Source organism: Archocentrus centrarchus, chromosome 15, assembly GCF_007364275.1.
Source record: "Archocentrus centrarchus isolate MPI-CPG fArcCen1 chromosome 15, fArcCen1, whole genome shotgun sequence".
Taxonomy (NCBI): domain Eukaryota; kingdom Metazoa; phylum Chordata; class Actinopteri; order Cichliformes; family Cichlidae; genus Archocentrus; species Archocentrus centrarchus.
In genome coordinates this window covers 27,900,574-27,922,968 of record NC_044360.1, presented here as the reverse complement: position 1 = coordinate 27,922,968, position 22,395 = coordinate 27,900,574, and the positions used below count along the sequence as shown (strand labels likewise).

At 40.9% G+C, this 22,395-nt stretch overlaps 1 protein-coding gene across 2 annotated transcripts; it reads right to left on the bottom strand.

Annotated features, from left to right (window-relative positions):
- Positions 1-157: 157 nt before the first annotated feature.
- Positions 158-20,564, bottom strand: papolg (poly(A) polymerase gamma). 2 transcript variants are annotated; one of them, XM_030747749.1, is made up of 24 exons: positions 20,432-20,564; positions 19,135-19,293; positions 18,699-18,765; positions 16,861-16,942; positions 14,789-14,898; positions 14,603-14,656; positions 14,260-14,371; positions 13,986-14,075; positions 13,649-13,787; positions 13,476-13,548; positions 11,522-11,642; positions 11,326-11,410; positions 10,749-10,802; positions 8,341-8,460; positions 8,135-8,244; positions 6,034-6,155; positions 5,782-5,939; positions 5,270-5,376; positions 4,803-4,993; positions 4,623-4,706; positions 4,458-4,517; positions 4,229-4,332; positions 4,011-4,111; positions 158-2,431 (listed from the first exon to the last, which is right to left on the bottom strand). In XM_030747749.1, exons 2-24 carry the CDS (start codon positions 19,287-19,289, stop codon positions 2,256-2,258), a joined length of 2,475 nt encoding a protein of 824 aa, XP_030603609.1. In that variant the 5' UTR covers positions 19,290-19,293; positions 20,432-20,564; the 3' UTR covers positions 158-2,255. The 2 variants fall into 2 exon arrangements, with proteins under 2 accessions (XP_030603609.1, XP_030603608.1); XM_030747748.1 differs by lacking the exon at positions 20,432-20,564 and adding an exon at positions 19,977-20,366.
- Between the last annotated feature and the right edge of the window lie 1,831 nt (positions 20,565-22,395).

The window sequence follows — 22,395 nt, the reverse complement described above, 5'->3', positions numbered from 1 at the left end:
TCCTACAATATATTTTATTATTCAGTTGAACAGCAGCAAATTTTCCAGGAAATCAAACATGTTATATCAGCTTTACATGTGACGTCAAGGCAATAAAAAAACAAAAACAAAAAACTATTAAAATAAAAAAAAATAAAAAAAGACCACAGACAGCTCATTGTTTTTAGGGGTTTAATGGGTGTACAGTTCATTTAAAGGAAGTGATAAACACATACAAAAATACCCTTTCAATACATTTTTAGAAACAAACATCTAAAGGACCTGTTTTGTTAAAGGTTTCTGAACAGTAAAACATGAGTCGTCTGAAACAGAGTGGCGCAGATTTAATTTGAAAGACATACCTGCTATGAATGCTGTTTAAAAAAAGAAAAAAAAAGAAAATCACATGGTACAAATATGCAAATATAAATAAAGTGATAAGAAAACCCCCAAATAATGAAGAATATGCCTTTTGAAAAAAACTGTTCTCTGTACATTTAGGTAGGGAAACTGATGCTGGAAAAAGCCTGTGTCCCAACTGTCGACCTGCTCCATTGAAGAGGGTGCCCCATTAGCATTACTTTACTGTGTATAGATATATATTTTAATATTTTATATATATATATCCTCTCTACTGAAATCAAATGCAAAGACACCCAGCTTCATGACGGAGGGTTGGGGCCCAAGGCAAGAAAGTCGTTATCTCCTGACCCCCCCCCTCCTCACCACCACCACTGCTGCCACTAGTGGCCCCAGGAGATGCCGTTTAAGAACCTCCACAGGAGGCGCAGAGGGTTAACACCCAAATAGAAGGGAATTTTGTCTCTCTCCAACACAAACACAGCCATCTATGCATGCACGCTCACACACAGTCAACCACATATGCATGCATACACACACAAACCGGCACAACTCTTCAAAAAGCTTCAAACCATTTTTTTTCTTCTTCTTATCACAAAGCACCACAAACTTTCCAAAGGACATGAAATGCACTCACAACCAGAACCTGGTTTTTATAAGGACCAGGCTTCACAAGCAAAACCAGACCACAGTGAACAGGTGGAGGAGGGGGTGTTTGGGAGGGGTCAAACAGTATCCTGAACACTTTGTTGTTTAGTCCTCCTGATGGACTAGAGGTGATTGTGTCAGACAATCAGAAATATGCACAAAGAAAACACTTTCTAGGGGCCGTCTAAACTGTTCAGCGCTCACTCTGTGTCGAACGCACCTTTCTGACATCTCGGGATTGAACAAACATGAGCAGAAAAGTCAACCTTTCCATTTAATCCGAGACAGGTGTGACACCGCAGCTCAGTTGAATTGAACTATAAGCGTCTGTAGCACTTTGATATGGTTCTGATGACTGTTCCTGTTGTCATGACAAGGTTTCCTTGCTCTTACCAGCCCCTGAGAAGCTTTCATGCTGCCTAAGATCACTCGCACACCTACACCTGGCGTCCACGCTGCTCTAAAGAGTTGCAGTTTTACTATCAATCACGTCCAAGCAAACCCTCATTAAACCCTCCCTGCAAGTGTATGCAAACCTACACGGTGTCTACTGACGATATCCAGGGCAGGGGACAGTTTGTTTTTGGACAAGCGCAGTAAAGAAAACAAAGAAAAGTACAATTTTTTTTTATATATTTTTTTTTTTCATTTTTAGATAAAACTACAATAGAATGGTCAAAAGTTTTAACAGTGATCCTTTGCTCCTTTAAGACAAAAAAAAATTATGTACATCAACATTTACAGGTTTTTGCTGAGGACAGAAAAAAAAAATGAAAGAAAAAGAAAAATCAGCATACACCAGAAGCGTATGTAGCAAGTGCTGATAAATGATCAGGGCTTTTTTTTTTTTTTTTTTTTTTTTTCTTTAAATGTCAACTAGAAAAAGGAGACAATGAAAAGAAGAACAGCATTTTTCTTTTGTAATGGGCACATTTCTAAACACTGAGTTTAAAAAAAAAAGAAAGAAAAAACAAAACCCACACAAAACAAAAAAAAACCTGCTGCTTTAGTTCTCATGTCGTATCTCCGAGACTGTGGGGGTTAAACTTCTCCTCTTGCTGTGACAGCAATGGCCAAATCCCCTATCCACTGGCAAGTCTGTAATCTTGAGATCTGAGGTGAGGTGTCTGTGCTGCTGCTTCACGCTTCAGACTGACCAACCTGAATGCCGCTGCCCGTCGCTGCGTGAAGTCATGTCCTTGGTGTTCGACTTGACTGTAAAGCCCCTCACCTCGGTTGTCTGTATGAATCCAGTCTTTGTCTGGAGTTCAAGCTATGTGGATTCTGGCCTTTTCTGTTTCCTTCAGCCTCTTGGCCTGTTCCTCCACTGATGGCGAGTGGGGTCTCTTGGAGGCTGCTCCGTTCAGAGGGTCGGCTCCTCGGCTCACTAGCGTGGGGATGGAGCTACCGATGGGGGGCACCACATGTTTGGATGCTACATGTTCTGCGGAGAGAAAGACAGGGACAGAAATGGTGTTCATTTGACTCCCGTGTCGCTAACATTTGCAGTTCTGCATATAAGTGAGCATGCGTTTGGGTTAGCTAATCTTGATGTAACCATTTCTTATATAACTGTAAAACTTATTGAGTTCTTCCACTAGCCTTAGCACTGCTGTGTTAAGCTAAGCCATAAGGACAAGGTTTTCCGGCTTCACAGCAGGGGATAGCAGCGCTGCCCGGTCCACACCCAACCTATGCTGCTCTACGGCCCTCAGCTGAACTCCTGCTAAGTTCCCTCCTGTTGCCATGTTCACTACCAGACTCTCAGGATGATTTTTAAAAATCAGTTCTTCCTAAGACCTCAAAAATAATGTAGAAGTCACGTATTATGTTTGGGACCATCTCAACATCGTGAACCCTGGATTTTATTGTGAAATGATACAGAAAATATGATGCGTTTATCATAAAATAGCAGGTCTGCAGAGGAGCACCTGCAGTATGCAGCAGGAGGGTGGTCTCTGACTCGCAGCTCCAACACATCATCAAGGTCGACAGCTGAGCACTAGGATGGAAAAACACTTGAACTGGGCCTTTGTGGCTCAGAAATGAGTGCAAGATCATTTTATCAGCACCCTGCACAAAAATCCCAGGCTGGAGGTCATTTTAATGTCAGACCCCACATCTAGGACGCCTGCTGGTAATGCGCTGATGTTGACCCATTTAAAATAAATGCTGTGCTGTCCTGCATGGTTTTGTGGTTTACTATTGCTTCTACTCCAATTATTGAAGCTGTGTAATAGAATTTTTTTTGTCTGATTTAAAAGGCTGTCAATCTTTCTGTAAGCAGTTAATTTGAGTTTTTCTACGTTCTTGCTGTGTCTTAGATCCAAGACCTACTCAGTAATCCAGGATCGCTACTCCTGATAATGCTCATCTGGGTTATTTATCTTGTTAAAAACAAAAACAGGAGAATTCGATTAGACAAGCTTAATTCCTGAGGTACCTTATTTATTTTGTTAAAATAAATAAGGGCAAAGGCAGCAGTACACCAAGAACACGAGAACAAAGTGTTTTTCAACCAGAGGTTGGATTTTTCTGCCGACCTGTTAATTAACAGGTCACAGCGCGATTAACCTGTCCTTTTAAGGCAAACAGGAAGAGTAGGCTGTTAACTGATTAATATTTTCAGTGCAAACACAGTCTGATCACTGGCAGGATGCAGCAGTGACTTTACTTCAGGTTAAAAAAAAAAAAAAAAAAATGATGTCATGACATCCCTGGGGTACGAGAAGCTCCAAACAAGAGTCAAGATCACAATAAGCTGTTTGGCATTAGCAGAGAAGATTTGGTGAGTTTTCCATGGGTGCGACCCACATACTCATATATAACTAATTCTTCCAAACTGAAGCAGCACCTCCCCAGAATAAAAAGTCAAGAATGAAAAGTTCCAGGACTCACGCCAAAATTGGTGAGGTTAAAAGCTTAATCACCACACTGAGAACAAGAGGAAATTATATCAAATATTTGCTGCTATTCCTTGAGCAAAAAAAAAAAAAAAAAACCCTGTAGGAACAGATACTCACTTGAGCCAATCACAGGAATGGACATGCCCTTTTCCTCGGTGGCAGGAGGAGCGTCTGTGGTGAGGGTGTCCTCAAACACTAGGGGCTTGGGAGGTGTGATACTACACATTGAAGCAAACAGGGCAGAACATACGGCGCATCAGAAACTTGATCACATAACTGCAGTACTTTCAACTGCTGAATGTGCTAGGAAAAAAAATAGAGCTGATGAAACTCACTTGTGGCGGTTGAGGGCCAGTTTAATGGAATTTTTCACGACGCGACAGCTGTTACTGGCAGGGAGAGGCGAGGAGGCGTCTGGCAGCTCCATGCTGGGAAGTCTCTGAGGGAGGAGAAAAGAGGAAAAAAAAACAAAAAAAAAAAAAACATTAGAAATCATCTCACTTCTTTTAAAGTCTGCTGCTTTAACAGAGCCAACCACACAAAGTCTGTGATAAAAATACTTACTTGTGTTCTTGAGGTATCGACGGTTGGAATGGGCTTTGCCTTTGATCCAGGGAGAGAAGTCTAACGATCAAGAGAAAAAGATTTTTTTTCACTTGCCTTAAATGAATAAATACTTTATCTTTATTAGCAGTTAACAGAGGTGGACACAGAGGCCGTAACACCTACTATGCTGGATGTTTCTCCGTGTGTATGGGAGTCAGAGGATGGTGGATATGGCTCTTTGAATGTAGAGTCATCATTTGACACCACCTGCAGCAGCAAAACAAAGATCAGTGTCAATATTAGGACTTTAAAAACCAGTACATTTATTTATTTTTTTAATAATAATAAATAATAAATGCTTACTTCTGTGTTTTTCGGCCTCTTGGTTGGATCCTCTTGTGTGGGTGAGTGTGGTCTCTTGGAAGGAGCTCCGTTGATTGAGTCCTCCAGGCCGTTGGGCTCCTCTCTGGGGCTGCTGGTGGCGGTGGGCTTCACGCTGCTGCTGATGGAGCTGCTGGATGGTGGGGAAGGAGGCTTTGCTTTGAGAGGAGGTTCTTCGGGATAAGGAGGAGACAGAGTTGCGAAATTAGAACAGGACACAGAGATCAACTTAACATTTTAACTTCTACATTTCCTTATGAACGTGTTTATTTTTCGGTTTTGAACATTTCAGTTGGCATTTCTTATCTATACAGATAATGGGTTTGCAATGGAACTGACTAAATTACATTAATTATAGTGTTTCATTTTAAAAAGAAATTTTGTTAGGATGGGAAAAAAAAACAAAAAACATTACACATCATCTGTGTAATACTTTTATTTTAACTCACTTGAACCAATGACAGGGATGGACATGCCCTGGTCTTTAGCAGCAGCAGTAGCAGCAGCAACAGGTGCTGGGGAGCCCTCCACAAAAAGCTGCTTAGGAGGACTGACACTGCAAAAACACATCACAATGAGAATTTGAGGCTACAACTACCCCCCCAAAAGAAGACATAACTAAATATAAACATACAGGATTGTAAATGGCTAATAAATGGTAAACGGACTAGTTCTTATATAGTGATTTTCTACTCTGAGCATGCAACACATTTGCATTCACCCATTCACACCCATTCATGCAAGCACTTCCTTCTACAGCTAAGTGCTTACTAACATTCACACACATTTATACTCCGATATTATACTTGCATCGGTATCTTGCCCAAGGACACTTTGGCATGCAGACTGGAGCAGCTTTCCGATTAGTAGATGGCCTGCTCTACCTCCTGAGCTACAGCCACCCCAATAAATTTAATGACAACAGTAACAGTAAAAATGACACACTATTAGTACATCACACCTGTCGTCTGTGTCAGATGCAGGCTTAGAGGGTTTGCTGGTTGGGGAGTTAAAGGGAGTCCCTGAGTCTGTGTCTCTGGAGCTGTCCAGGTGACTGCTGTCGAGGGAGAGCCGCTTGGAGCTCCCACCGTTAGAGCTACGGTTCAACTCTGCTATGCTCTGCAGAAGGAAAAAAAACAGGACAGATTTGTTAAAAGAAGGAGAAACTACGACACAATCATTGCAGAATAACTTGCAAAGAAAGACATCTTACTCTTTTTTTCTTCTGCAGCACTTCAGGAGGCAGGTACTGATGGAGCTGCTTCTTCTTCACGTGTGTTGCTTCAATCTTCATTCCGTCCTTCAGCATGTTGATGTTGTTGGCTTGTCTGTACACTGATTAGCACAATGTCACGTCATTGTTGATTGACTATTGCTATAAATGAATACAAATGTTTGATACATCTGTATAAACACACACACACAAGCTCTGGTCATTTCCTGTAGTTTGACTCAGTAAAACTCAAACTCTTGGTTCAATAACATTTTGAAACCCCAGACAGAAAATGGTGAGCTGTGGCTGCGTTCTGCCGTTTTCTAAAGCTGAATTTTGCCATGAAGGCAGTTTTGAAAAGCAGCTCCGGTACTGACACTTTATAGTGTAGCATGTTTGTGTTTTTAATTGTTTTATGTTAGAACTACACTTACATTAGTTGTTTTTAAATTTGTATGAGGTACTTATCCAAAGTCAGTACATAACCTACATCAGCAGATGCACACAGTAAGAAATGTGCCACTGTGAATTGAATGTTTTGGTTGTTAAAGTGGGAAAGGTTTTTATTATTATTTAAAGTATTTTTACTGTATAGTTTTGTTTTTTTTTTTAAAAAAACAAACATTTTCCCCACTTTACCTTGCTGTCACAGCACATTTTCAACAGAGCTGAAGCACTACGTGCTCTAAAAAGCCACCAAATTTGACTCATACGGTAACTTTACATTTCAGAACACAGCTGCCTCCAGTGATTTGTGAATCTGTGTGACTGTGTAGGATTGAAATGTAGGGTCCTTGTTTTGACATTAAAAATAAAAATTTCACTATAAAAAAAAAAGTTAAGCTGGGACGAGGGGACGTGCTGTTGCAACGTCAGCGTGATCTGCAAAATGTGAAGTCAACCCCATTCTGCCAAGTTTCAGAAACCTCTCACCAATGCTGGTGCGCACAAACGTAGTGCAAGATGCACTGAGGCCGTCCTTCCTTTGAACAGATGGAAAAAGTTAAGAAGCTGTGAATGTGTGTGGAGAAGTTAAATGGCTTATTTAAGTTCACAATGACTGTTTAGAAATGTCAACTTGTACTTTGTTTTGTCGTACTTGTTAAAATTTGATGACTGGGTTAGATGTACAACGAGTTGCATTTTACTGTGCAGCTACCGGGAATGTGTTTGGCGATCAGCGGCATATACACATTTGGGAATGACAGAAAAGGAGGAGAAAAATTAAGCAGATTTATCTTGCAAATTCAAACTTCCTAAACAACAAGAAACACTTTAAAGACACTTTTTTTGAGAAGTAAAAACTGAATTTGTAACCGAATTGAAATGGTTGCCAGTACTGAGCTGACCTTGACCCTGCACAACATGTGAACTCACTTCTGTGATTTGTGGCTGTAATTTTTTGAATAAAGGAGAAAAGAAGGTTAAATTTATTTAAAAAAAACAAACAAAAAAAAAACAACTAGAATGGCGTTCACTGATAGGATAGGATATCAAATGATCAATCAGTGAACCACACCCGACTATGTCAGTGCTCTCTCTCGGGACACTTGATTTTTACCTTCACATCAGCCTTACTGCGGTCATCCTGAAACCAATAAAAGGATGGAGGGGAAAACTAATCGAGGACCAGCAACAGCAAAAGCAAGAGGATAGCAGGTCTCTCTGGCTGGATCGTAGGTAACAGGGTGCAGACCACTACCAGTGCTGGGTGCTGTGAAGTCTACAACATCTAAACCCAGTGAGTGTCAGGCTGGCTTACAACCCACCAAGAAATGAGAAGCTGCCTTTAATTTTCAAACGTTTAACTTTCCTTGAAATTATCAGGTAATAGAAACACTTTTCTTGAAGACATTTCTAAACTATAACCACTTCAACTGACTTAAAAAAATAGTGAGAAAAAACTAAATAAAAATTAAAGAAATTGAAATTAAAATTACTTTTAAGAAAGTTAGATTTCACAGGCTGGTGGAAACCCTGTTTAACCCATTTTTCACTAAACCAAGCTGTTGGTCTTTTTTCCCCCCATTAGAGTGTAAGACCCTTTTTTAACAGCACCCTTCTACTCACAGAAAAAGAAGAGTGATATGAGTGGGCCTACCAGTGTCTGTGAAGGACTGGATGTCGAATGTCAGGTCTATGTTCACACTCTCTGCATTCTCCACCTTCTTAAAGATGATCCCAATAAACCACATGGACACAAAGTCGTTCCTGTAGCAGAAACACAAAAAGAGCACAACGTTCTGTTAGCAGAACACATGTTTGTTTGTGCTCTGCTTTTGTGTTTGTGGGTGAAGCTGGACTCACTCGTTCCGGTTCTCTTTGGACCCTGGGAAGGACTGGGGGTTGACATGAGCCAGGGTGATGTACTCGTTCCTCTCCAGGTTTCCCACCAGAACACGAATCTTTGACTCCACCAGGCCGATCCTGGGGGGAAACATCGGGACACAGTCAAGGAAGGTACAGGTCAAAGTTAATGGTGATTGCGCAGCAATCAAGGATTGTGCTATATATTTATCTATATTCATCTTTCCCCACTGATGCATTCAATCAATATTATTACTCTATTATCTGCCAAGTCAGTTTCATGGACCCCTCAACATAAGTGCGTGCAGATGTCCACGATGGCCAGACTGTGATGAATGTCTCAGAGCAACAGTGCAGATGAACTTACATTACAACGCACCAACTACACGTGACCCAAGCTTATCCAGGTAACTCTGGGGTTTCCTGTACGATGAAAGTGGCCGAGTGTGCAGCGGACAGAATCAAAGCTAGAACTGTCGGCAGCAGCTTATGTTAGAAGTGTAAAAACAGCTGGACACACTTTCACTGAGTCTTATTTACAGCATGTTCTCAGTGTGATGCAGATTCTCTGCTGGGGGAATACGTTTTATATGTGCAGCTCGTTAAGCCGTACTTTACTAAAACCACTGATACCACATTTCCACTGACGAGGTGCTGGTGCTCGTGGCAGTGCTGGTGCTGGTTCCAATGAACCGACAAACCACTTAAGAACAGGCCTGCGTTTCCACTGCGCTTTGTGAACTGATACTTTATGTATTAGTGTGGGCAGGTCCTCGTCTGGAAACGAAAGCCAAAGGGCACAAACGTGGCAGAACACCCCCCCCTCCCCTTTTGCAAACTTTATTTCTTGTGCTGCAAACATATTTTACTGTCCAAACAAAACTACTGCAGCATCTGTGTGCAGTACAGAGGTAAACACAGACAGCCATTACAAGCAAGATGACAAGTACGCACTTTGCGTCCTTTTATCTGTTACGAACTGATACAAAGTTCAGCCTTAGGGGCCAACCTAATTCAGGGCCGCATTGCTTTTCTCATGTAATACACACCTTGCAGTGAAATAGTGGTAGAAAACTTTACATTGAGATTGCAGAGTCACGCCCTTCCGCTGCTTGTGTCACTCATTCTTGGTTCCAGACCAGCTAGTTTGCAGTGCTGGAGCAGAACCTGTTTTTCAGCTGAGCACTGAGTGAGTTTATGATGGCTAAAAAAGCTGAGCGGTTCAAGCACATGCGGAACTTGCTTCATGGTATAGGACCCTGGTGTACTCGTTTTGCTTTCAGTCGTGCGCTTTATTTTGTGCATGTTTAGGGTACACACTGTATGGGATGAAGAATGGATGTTACCATAATAACCATAGTGATGGAGTTCTCTGCCACCCAGTAGCTACACTACAGGTCATAAGCAATGCCACAGGACGACTGGACTAGTTACAGCACACGGTACAGTTTCCTGACTTCCAAATCGTGTACAGGACATAGACTGTATATGGAAGATGGACGTAGTCACTATGACATCACTCGTTAGTGAAGTCCTGTTTTTAAAGCCTCAAGCCGAGCGATTTGGCAGTTGGGAAAAATCTCTGAGGAAAAATAAGGACGGTGCACAGGACACAATCACGAGGCAGACCTGCTGTACCCTTCATTTGACTCTAAAATAAACACTATGCTGTCTTCAATAAGACCTGACACAAGTTGCTGAGACTATAAACTAGGGCTTCAGCGATGACATCGACAAATTTTTGTAGTCAATGTGGAATTTCACCGTCAAAGCGTCATACTTTTAAACCCATCTATTTTGTTCAATTTTTTATTTGCACATTAAATTGTAATTTAAAAATAAAAACTCCATAATATGCATTGTTTATTTGATATTTATTGTGATGTCACATTAAAGTTAAATTAACTGGATTAGTTTCAAACTCGTATTTTTATGAGTCATTAAGAGACAACAAGGTGACGTTAACAGGTGGGCAAGCTTGAACAGGTGAGTTAAGATTAGAATAATCGTTGACTAATATAAAAAAACATTGACAGATTATTCGACTACCAAAATAATCTTTAGTTGTAGCCCTACTATAAACTCATCAGAAAGTGTTTACTAAGGTAGATGAATGAAGCTGAAGGTAGTTTTCCCACACTTCTATACAAGTGCATTTTGTTTAAAAAAAAAAGTCACGCACTTCTGCAAAGACACTGATGCTACATTCATCTTTTCATACACTTTGTAGTACAGGATCTTCTAAGCAAAACTTTAAGTACTGATGAAATTCACACACAAATAAACAAAATGAAAACCTATGTTGGCATTCAAACTGGCAGGCTGAAATGTACTTCAAAGACGATGACAACTGAAGATGATTTATAGATTTACAGCTACCGAGTCTCCTCCTGGTCTTTGGCACTCACCATTCCAAGTGGTTTTCTTCCGTGGATGCACTGGCAGTGAGAACAATGTAATGTCTGCAGCAAAAAATAAAAGCAGTCAGCCAAGTTATGCCATTAAAGACAAAAGTCAAAGTCAGTTTGCCGATGGACTACTGTGAAGTTGTAAGGACCTTGTACCAGTCCAAAGCGAAGCTAAACTTTATTGCAGTATAAATGCTACACTGATGAGCAAAATCCATGGTTTTTGTGCCCCACAACACCATAAACAGCCCCACCACTGCTCAGGTGACCAATGTAGCTCTAGTGATGCAGCAGCACCAAAAACTTAGCAGAAACTGTGTGTGTGGGAGGAACTTTCATAAACAAAGTGAGTCAACCAAACTCCACTGACCACAAATGAGTCAAATTTGCCCACACCATAAAAACAATAAGTTGTTAAGGGGGAAAAGGAAGTTGCATCAGTTAGTTTCAACTGCAAACACTTTTTTTTTTTTTGTTTTTTTAAAATATGTGCCAGGCACATTCAGAGCAAAAAATTCTTCATTTTGTAGAGAGAGGAAAAGAAAAGTATTTTTGCCGACAAAAACAAACTACTCACTTGTATTTCTGGAAAAAGTTGGGTGGCTCAAATAGTTTGGACCATTCTGCTTTGCCCTGAAGAATCTCGTCTGTGACGCTGAGACCTGTTCATGACAAAGACAGGTTTGATGATTCAGCACTCAGGTACAGCGGAGTGTAAATTGGAAAACATTAATTAACCAACTTCAGTTCTACAGTGCTGATTCACTCTTTACCGTATTTGAACTCCTCGCTCATGATGGTGCGCGTAGACGTGGAGACATTGTATGTGGAGTTCTGCTGGGGATAGGCAGGGGTGATGATGGGCATCAGGTGGTATCTGTCAGCTGGGTTTACCTAAAATAAAATAAAAAAAGTTAAAGTTTAATTAATTGATTAAAGAAACAGCACAGGGGACAGATTGGTTTCACTGCAGATGAGGGAGTTGTTGCATCAGCACACTCCACCCACCAAACTGAATGAGAAGATCGATTTCACCAACCCACACACGCTAAAAGGCAGCATAAAGCCAAAGGTACACACATCCCACCCACCCACAGAGTACATCCCAATTCACTCTGCTTGCCTTACATTTCCCTCATTTGCATTTTTTCCCCTCAGGCAATGTGAGGATGGAGGAATTATAGAAACAATTTCTGAAAGAGAGGCATGTGTTTCTTATCTGTGTGTTATAACCAAATCTTTCATATCTTCTCCCAAATAAGAGCTATTCATGTTTGCCAGCATGACAAAATACTCAAAATATTGCATGTGCACCATGAGCCTTAATATCAGCTGCATGACAAGCATCATAATCTGGATTTAGCCTGTCAGGAAAGTGAGGATACATTTTTTTTTAGTATGCTGCATATGCTTGGTTTTACACTGGGTACTAGCCTCTCTGTATTTAAAAGAGGGAGGGAGGATGTATGGGAGAATGCCAACTTACCACCAGGAAATAAACTGTTTCTGCTTTTAACAGTCCAGACTGTGATGAATGTCTAACAGCAACAAACATGTGGCATGAATAAAGCTGTATCTAAACTGTACTTTCAGCCCACAGCTCAGCAGTGACTGAACGGAAAGGACACCAATAGGCACTTAAAAAGTGTTTATTGCTGAAGGGACACAATAAACATGACACAGCAGTTACAAAGAGCTTGAGTGTTTTCAATTAAGGCAAAAAGCATTTAGTTTGATTGAAATAAGATTTATAAGCAAAAGGTATAAACAAACATATGAAAGAAAAAGAAAAAGAGGAAAAGACTCAGACAGCTGCTTCTGCTCTGACAGTAAGAACAGGCTCATCAACCCTGCTCTGCAGCACCCCCTGGCGTGTGGATGCAATCATCTAAAGTTATTTTACATTCAACAACAATCAATTTGTCACATACAAATATGCAAAATAAGAAGTCCAAGAACTACTTTTCATTTAAAAACAACCATCAAACCACCAAAAACTGTTCATTAATAACCACGCAAAATAATTTACCATCAAATGCTTTTTTTTTTTTTTTTTAATTATAAAATCCCAAGAAAGTTTGCTCAAATGTTCTTTATTTTTACACAGATTCAAGTCGTTTATTAATAACTTGAGCGTTTCTTCAGTTTAAGTCATTCCCCATGGCTCTGTGAGGTTGACATGAGATGCTAGAACATGACTGCATTTGGAAAGGAGTCTCAATATGTCCTGAAATATTTTGTACAGACACCACTCAGCCCTACCACTTAGGGTAGGGTTGCCCCATGTAACCTAACCCTAAACACAGAGTGTGGAGGGCTCAGTCTCCAAAATAAATGAGATGTCCAGATCAAAAGATCTGCTGCTCAGTTAAGTTGCTAATGCATTTTCTATTGTAGGGGTGTGTTATCTGATAAGACGTCCAGGTGGGAAGTCTTCCTTGCTCCAAGCTGCTCTGGGAGGCCTCCTCCGAGCAGAGTTAAGAGTGGAGCTCATGAGTGGGGGCCCAATCAATGTCGTGGTCACATGAGGACATAGGGATGAGGAGACATGAAATAAGAGATGTGAAACGTACCTACACTCTAGCTGTTGAGCCAAATTTAGAAAACACCAACAAACTTATCACATCTCCATCCAGATAGCTTTACCAGTGTCTACACAGCAATGCACATGCAAAACAGAGAGCATAACACCACCATGAGAAAGCAAAACACTGGTGTAATACTCACTCTGGGGTCCCACACAGGTAAATTTAAATTACTATCCTCAGGCTGTTTCAAAAGCACAGGATTCGGCCACTCCCTGCAGAGGGATAGTAATGAATTTAGTAAATACATCGATTTGGGCTGTGAAATATTGCCATAAAGTGGAAGAGGATGAGACAAGAAGTACAGAATCTCACCATTTAGAGAAAACCAAGAAGAACTTATGGACAAGTGTGGCAGCCACAGCGTTGGGGTAGAGCTGGCAGGTCCTGGCTACCAGCATGGCCCATGACACTCCACCCAGAAAGCCAAGCATGTTGGAGTAGATTCCTCGACCTGCAGCCAGAGGAAACATAACATGTTATTCATAATAGGCTCATTAATTACTCTAAAGTGTACAATGAAATCTGAGAAAAGTGGGAGGACTGCTTATAACGGTAAATTCAAATGTCTACATATACAGGACACACATCCTGTGTGTGACCAAATACCATAAAACAAACAATGACACAGACTAAGAGCAAGAACACTTACGTTTCGCCCAGAGTTTGATGGCTCTCAACGTCAGCCTGAAATTCTCTTTGTTTGGCACCAGGTACAAAATTTCATCAGTTACTCGACAGCCTGTAATTAAAAAAGAACAAAACAAAAAAAACAAAAACAAAGGGCAAACTGTTACAGTCATGGAAATCCCCATTAGGAAAAAAAGGGGTTGCATTTAGATTAAAAACTTTAGTTGGTTGTCATTTTGGAAAATGGTGCCAGCTTTAGCTTTAAGCCTCAGGACAGTAGTGACGGCTTAACGCACCATTAAGGCTGCGGATACATCGAATGTCCAAGTTTCTCAAGATGGAGTCTCCCCTCAGGTCCAGGTTGTCTGGAATGGACTGTAAGGCCAATCTGGCAAAAAGCAGGTCAATCTGCTCACACGGAGACATAAGAGTAAAACAATAGAGAGAAAATGTCATCAGGGGCTTAACACGTTATACTTGTTGAAATAGGAAAAGGGTCCAAAGCAGCACGGCACAATCTGTGGAATCACAGCAACCCCATTACAAACAACCATATTCTACAGAGTAACTAGGTTATTGTAAACTGTGTGCATGCACTGATGTGATTAAGACGATCACATGGATCATAATGTAACTTACCTCAATTCCGTCAAATTTGAATTTTATCACTGGTACAAAAGCATCCTCAACAGCCTGGAGGGGGCAGAGAACACACACACACACACACACACACACACACACACACACACACACACACAGAAAAAGGCATCAACAACAAAGGACACGAGGGCATATATAGGTCAGTGCCACGTCCACGAGACTTACCCTGAGATCTTTAATCTCTTCATGTTGTTTCAATTTCTCAAAGAAAGACTGGAAAAAGTCACTTCTTTCTACATGCCGTGGAGCCACACATAAGGCATCAATATCAGCTCCTGCAAAGAGGAGTTACTGAGATCAGGGAAGTTCTACAAGGTTTGAATACAACTCACCAAATAATAAATGTTGCCCAAGTTTAACTTAGAAAATGTTAAGGTTTTTCACAAAACAACAGAAAGCCCACCTCAGGACTAGTGATGTTCAAGGTGACAGGATATTTACATGAGAGGGGGGAGAGGGAAAAAAAAAAAAAAAAAAAAAAGCCCTGACTAGTTGACCAATTTGGTTATCAAAGTCACTAAAACAATTTGTGGCCTGTATAAGACGAGTTGCAGCTTTCCTTTCTTCCAGTTTAGCATCCATGTGCCTGTTCAGGATGTGATGACACATCCCTTAGGTCGCAGTTATACTCGAGTTTACTTTGAATCAACATAAATGATCATTTTCTACATCAAAGTACTGCTGACCTGCCCATGTTTGCCCAGCCATCATAATAAACTAAATAAATTGATACAGCACAGTATCATGTGGCAACACTATCAATAACACCAAATAATATTATGTAAATTGCCAATACCAATTTCAGAACTGGAATTTAAATTGCTTTCTCAGGCCACTTGATGGTGCTATTTTTTTCCTATTGAAGTCAGCAGGTGACTGACAGTGTGTGAGAGGAAGTTGGCAAAACAAGAAAGAAATCAGAAAAGTGCCATCTGCATTAAAATCAAGCATACAGAATCATTTTGGGTTTAAAAAACAAAAAACAAAAACAAGAATAAGACAAAAGGAAATGGATATTACACACGGGATTTGCAAGGAGTGTCATATGAAAGCAAAGTCCTCCAGAAATACTAGAAGCATGAGGGCTCATTTCAGAAGATCTGCATCCTGAGAAGATGTTGGCCAAGGACAGCAAAGCTAACAAATCAGCTCAACTGAAGAGTGAGTGTGTGTTTTTCTTGGGGGGAGGTGGGGTGGCTTGAACACAGCTTCACAAAACTACCTCCCAATTCAGAACAAGCTAAGAAAATAACCCTTCACTTACTTTATGTGCAAAACCTGCATCCATATAAACACATAGCACAAAACAGCGGAACCCACGTAAGTGGCACCGCAATGTTTGTTTATGACACTCATTAGCTCTCCGATGACTGGCAACTGACTCGCATTCAGAGTACCTGTAATAGTACAGTATCCCACATGTGACTGCATTCAGTTAAGCTGAACTAGACTATAATACACACAGTTCAGTTTGTCAGGTACATGTAAAATGACAGGTTTTAACAACAGTGCTGGTCTACATTTTCATTTTGCAGCAACAACAGAACAGACTAAGAACTTAATTTGCAGTTTTGCACTATGTTATTGCAATACTGAGAATATCGTAAAATATCCAAAATTGCAACGGTATATCATTACTTAAGTATCATGATATATCGTGGCGTCTCTGGTGATTGAAGGTGGAACATCCTAACAAAAAAAAAATAAGCCTACAGTTTTAAATAATGTCATGTTTGTTGTTGAGCTTTGATTTATAAAATACTGCAAAGTTTACATGCTTACCAGTTAACTGTTAGTCAAATCAATAATTTAAGCTTAATGGAAGATAAACTGTAAAGCACTTCCTATTATACTCATGTTTTTAAATAAATCTTTCACCTTTGTTCACACTTGTTTGCGATTTAAAACAATGGCATACTCAGACCACACTCACATCAGTGCCTTCAGCCCACAGTCACCCAGTGTTTACCCAGCTTTCTGACCCCAAAACTGGCCTTTTCAAAAACACTCAATAGCAGAGGAGCATGACAATGCCAGCCTTGTGCTTCAGTGTGGTCAGGGGGAGCTGAGCCTTTCAAAAACAATGTTGCACACTTGCTTGTACAGGATTCAGTGATGGGTGGTAATAATGCTCTGACACCTCTCGCTCTTCAATACATGCAGGGCCAACCAATCCTCATACGATAAGGTTTCTTGTTGCCTAAATGTTAAATTATCAGAGTAGCATCTACACATACCTTTTGTGTGCACTCCGAGTCGGTATGAACCAAATGTAAATATCTTGCCCCCAACACAGCTAATAGCTGATGGTGGAAGGTTCTGTAGAGCAGAGGAAACAGTGACATCAGCATGACTTTTTGCTTCTTAAAAACACAACAGCAGAAAGTGTTTGATTGCTTTGGCGTATTTTTATAAACCATTAGAGCTCAAATCATCATCTCCACCCAATCTTGGTTGCATGGACAATTCCTGTTATACTGTACTATAGTAGTGTAGTATCTCTGTGTGGTCACAAAAAATTGGCATGCACATGGATGTCCTCATGGGGCCTTGAGTTCACCATCTGATGAAATGCATTTCACTCAGACCCCAGCCGACCCCTGCATCCTCACAGGTGAGGAAACTAATGATAAGATTATACTCTGGGTGCTGCTATAGAAAGATACAGACATCATTCCTGTTATCCTTCTTTAAAGGGTAGTTGGAGCATTGTAGCACAGTGTTTCCACAAGGTCCCAGAAAAATTACCCAACCACATGGATGTCCGTAGTGAACCTCACCTACTGATGATGAAACTGACGTCACTTGGACAGAAGCATATTTATGGACAAGTAAACGTAATCATTGGTGTCAGACCTGATTTAGACTTCTGTGATGAATCTTTGTAGAGCCTACGATGTACCCTATGTAAATGGCTGATGTCGTTGCCGGCATTTATGCTTGTGCTGGTGCATTATGTGTTCATTACTGTGTGGTTGTGTCCTGGTGATTTATATAAATGCTCTGACTTTTTCCTCTTCTAGGTCCCAGCTCTTTGTTGTGGTCAGTTTTAGCCGGGGGCAAGCATAGTTGTCTCTCAAATTTTTCCACTTTTTTCTACATTCCCTCATGTCATTCCGATAATTTCAGCAATCTGGAATCGACGGTACCGAAGAGAACAATCACAAAAGTTCATTGCTGTGTCGACATTTCTTGGGAGGTGTACATCAGGCTATGCTGTAAGTTACAGTGCATGGTTTCAGAGGTGTCTGCAGTTACGATGTACATTTTCAGCTGAAACACAAATCTCCAACACAGCCTTAAATGTCACAGATGGACACTGGGTCACACAGAAAGTGAGTGAGAGTGTGAGTCTGCAAGAGCTCAAAATGGTATAGTAGGGAATGGAACAGCACTTCAGAACATGTGTGACCCGATTTGGCAAAATGCGTTGGAAGTCGCAAGGGCCAATAACATATGAATCAGCATGCTGTACTGCAGGTCATTTCTGAGTTAATGAGATGTTCCTGGCAACAAGGGAGAGATCGCTTACATGTTTTGAGCGCTGTTATCAGCTACCAGTGATGACATTATCTTGGACAATGGCACTTGGAAATTTCACTAGATCGGATCACATATGATGACAAACTGCATTTTAGTACTAGTGTGGGATAACAGTTTTGAGGGCTCAAAACATGTAAGCGATCTCTCCCCTGTTGCTAGGAACATCCTGTGAACCCGGAAATGACCTGCAATACAGCATGCTGATATGCTATTGGCCTAGGAATTAGCCCCTGCAATTTCCGACTCGTTTTGCCAGATTGGGTCCATATGATGCCAAATTGCGTTTTGGTACTTAGCGTGGGATTGACAATTCAATGAGCACAAGTGCAATTTAAACATCTTCAGGCAACTTGCCTTGCAGAGTAGAGGAAATGTAATTTTAAAATGAATTTACTCTGTTTTGGGTCAAAACTGTTTCAATAAGCCAAAACGTGAAAACATAAAAAGGACTGGACAGTGGAACAGTCCCAGTTATAGTATGAATTCTTCGTGTGGAAACTGGGAAAGGTGCTAGAAATCTGTAGAAACCTACCTTTAACTCACTGATCTCTGCAATCCATTCTTTAACAAAATTATTCAGCTTCCCCAGAACTGCAAGTCTGAAAAGAAACAGCTTTTAGCTGGGACATATTTCACAATCTGATATTTCCACTCATCACATACAGTGAGTGAAGATGATTTTCACAAGGTCAGCTGTCCTAGGAATTTACAAGCCCAGGCACATTAATTTAGTTAATGTACACGTCAAAGAAAATGCAGTACAAGCCAATGTCTGAGAGAGGTTTACTTCAAATGTTTGAACCTAGTTTTTCAAATCACATGTATGTTTTTGTGCATACTTAGGTTTGTGGAAGTGGGGCTTAGTAGAATAGAATAGAATGCCTTTATTGTCATTATACAGAATATACAATGAAATTGGAGAGTACAAAAAAAGAGAAAAAAAATAGGAAGAACATGCTGCTCCTCACCTATGGTTGAGTTCCTCTTCATCTTCAAACACTCCAAAAGGTTTCATAGCGTCGCAGAGCTTCTTGGTGTACTGGTGGTCTATTTCTCGTGGGGGCGCGAGGCTAATGGCAGAGGTAATGCCGTAGTGTTTCTGAGGCTGCTGCCCACTAGGCATGGTGCTGATGAACATGAAAGCATGGATCCAAACACACGTCAAACAACAGATACTGCACACTACCACTTACCAAATCATTTTAATAAACATTCAAGCTCTGTACGGACAAGACATGAACCACTATCCAACTCGTTAACAATAAGACTTTAATAAGCCCCTGACAGGATTTACAGTTAGCTTGTTCTACTATTGCCGCGAACACTACACTGTGTAAACACTCCACAGACAGCAGCCAGTTTAATATATTATATCGCTCACAAAACAAACTTGAAAAATATATTTGGGTGCAATGTCGAACTTTGAAGACAATTTTAAAAAACGTGCCTCTGTTCAGCCTCTGCTAGAAGCGTGCGAACGTTAGCAGAGATGCTACAAACAGGTCGGGAAAGCTAACAAACTGGCTAATTTAGCAAACTGGCAAGCGTTAGCCAACTGCTACGGAAGGATTGGTTTAAGTGACATCTCGCCAGAAAGACATTTTCCCAAATAAAACCAAAGAGAGAAAACTTTCCGGATATTTTGACACATTTGACACAGTTCCTTTAACAGCGACCCAGCCAGCAAACGCAGGCTGCAGGCCTTGTTGTGACAGTTGGCTAACGTTAGCCTTTAGCCTATTCTTCAGGTTGGTGTTAAACGCGGGCAAAAACACTCACGAGGCAAACATGTGTCATATGCACGACTTACCTTGACATTTCTTTCATGACACTCTAAAAAGCTTGCCCTGTTTTTCTGTTGTAAACCCGTAAAAAACACTAAGAAAGTCAGCAAGTGGAAATGATAACAGCCTCGACCTGATTACAACAATGGTCACTTTCCAGAAAGCAGTTCAAAGCTTCCCACTGAACCGGAATCAGTTCTTATGAGTTAACATATCAGTTCGTATCCCTGAAAGAAAATTCATCATCTAATCAATTCGCAAAACGCGAACACTGTTTGAATGCTAGCAGCTAAACACGCATCCAACTGTTATACGGAATTTTTTAAACCCCCCAAATTTACAAATGTGACGGTGTTTGCTGAGCACACGTCTGCGTGCAGCACGCCGAGCTCGAGGCACCGCCTCGCTGAGGCCAAAAATCACGTGACAACCGAGGCCCGGCCCGGGCCCGGCACAGCTAGCACAAACATCCTTCGCTCACCTGTGAGAAAACGGCGTGTTTAGGACTAAAATATGAGCTGTAATCGATACTCGTGTAAATGTGTAATTTAAAACGACTAAACAAAAGCTTAAGTGTCATACATTGATGAGAGGGCACGTAGCTCAAGTGTATACAAGCTAATATCGGCTGTGATAGGTTAAAACGGGCACCAAAAAACTTGGAGAGCCAATGAAATGCTAGCCCTTCACTGAACGAGACTGTTTGAACTCGGTGTTTTTAAAAGTAAATGCAAAATGTTTAAATATAACTTGAATTGTAACTAATAGACACACTGTGATGTTATGTATAATGTAAATAATTATGTTGTATTGGGTTAATGTTCTTTGTGTCCACCAGAGGGAAGCAGATGCAACAAAATATAACTTCAGTTACAATAACCATAGTCAGTGTCTATTTGTTTATTTGCTTGTTTATTTTTGTGGCACAGTGAAGTAAGTACAGTACAGTATTTGGGCAGTGGTAATATTTTGTAACTGTAATCTTTGTGCACCACAATGGATTTGAAAGGAAACAATAAAAATATGCTTGAAGTGTACACACAGCTTTTATTGAATGGGGTTAATGGAAGACATTTTATCAAATATTTAAGAAGTGGTATAGCCATTTTTAAATAGTCTCTCAATTTTCACAAGTTCTTTTCTGGACAAAATACATTTGTTTCTGTCCAAAAACCTATGGTCCACATGGATGTATGCACATATAAGTCTTGATTTACAGTCTAACAATAACACCAGCTGGTGGACCATAGGTTTTCTGGAATTTCATTTCAATAACAATACCTTGTTATCAGGAGCGCAGCTATATATCTTTTCTGAGGTGTATGCAGATACATTTTAGAGAATGGGGTACAGCTGGAACCAGCTGGAGAGAAAGGCCCAGGACCAGGATGGCTGGAGATCGCTTGTTGACGGCCTCTGCCCCGGCAGGGGTAATAGGTAGAAGCCATGTTTGTAGGGTTTTTCCCTTTCATTGTGCAAAATTTCTGGAGCAGAACATGGGTTTATGGCAATTTACTGCAAGCTGGGCTACATTTAGCTCTGATAAAAAGCATGTTTAAAGCACCACCAGCCAGAATTGTTAATACAAGGTAGGATGAATCCATACTTTCTTGTTGTTTATACCAAATTCTGAACCTACCATCCGATTGTCAGTGCAGAAATCAAGACTCATCAGACCAGGCAAGGTTTTTTATCTTGTGTTATCCAGTTTGGTGAGCCCATGCGAATTGTAGCCTCAGTTTCTTGTTCTTATCTGACAGTGGCACACAGTGTGGTCTTCTGCTTCTGTAGCCCACTTGCTTCAAGGTTTGATGTCTTGTGCACGAGCTCTGTCATCAGAAAGAGTTTCACCTGGAGAACTGCTGCTCACTTTATCTGGGCAGTATCTGGGTGTTCATCTAAACAATAAACTGTCTGCCCGTTGGCCATCAAACTCGAGATGTTTTTACAGCTTCTCTCTCAAAGTAGGTGCAGTGACACTGCTGAACAAATGTGTTGGGACAGGATTATTACTTCCTTTTGTTAGTCAATAGGTTATGCCATAGGTTTCATCTTAATGAGTCACTTTTTAGGTGATGAATAAAGATTGAATTTGCTTTTTAAAATTAGTTGACGTCTCGTGTGTGTGTGTGTGCGCGCGCGCGCCTGTGCCGCAGAGGAGGCCCTGCCGGAGTCCCTGACATGTCCGCCCCTCACGCCCACTCAGCACCTGGAGAGAAAGCAGTCGCTGGGCAAACAGTTCGCTGAGATCCTCCACTTCACTCTACGCTTTGATGAGCTCGAGGTCTGTGGAAACACTCGAGTTAAACTCATACACACACTCAGTCTTGTTCCGATAAGTCACAACTCATACTGTATATAAAATATTTGTGTATGCATATGTGATGGCTAAAGGATAACTTGCCCACTTGTTTTCTCGTAGATGAGAAATCCTGCCATCCAGAA

Excerpts from the sequence above, each read along its gene's own strand:
- papolg (XM_030747748.1), bottom strand. Across the intron at positions 16,943-18,698 it reads CAGAGATCAGTGAGTTAAAG|AACCTTCCACCATCAGCTAT; the intron begins GTAGGTTTCTAC and ends TCTGCTCTACAG. Across the intron at positions 13,549-13,648 it reads TTCTTGGTTTTCTCTAAATG|GGAGTGGCCGAATCCTGTGC; the intron begins GTGAGATTCTGT and ends ATCCCTCTGCAG.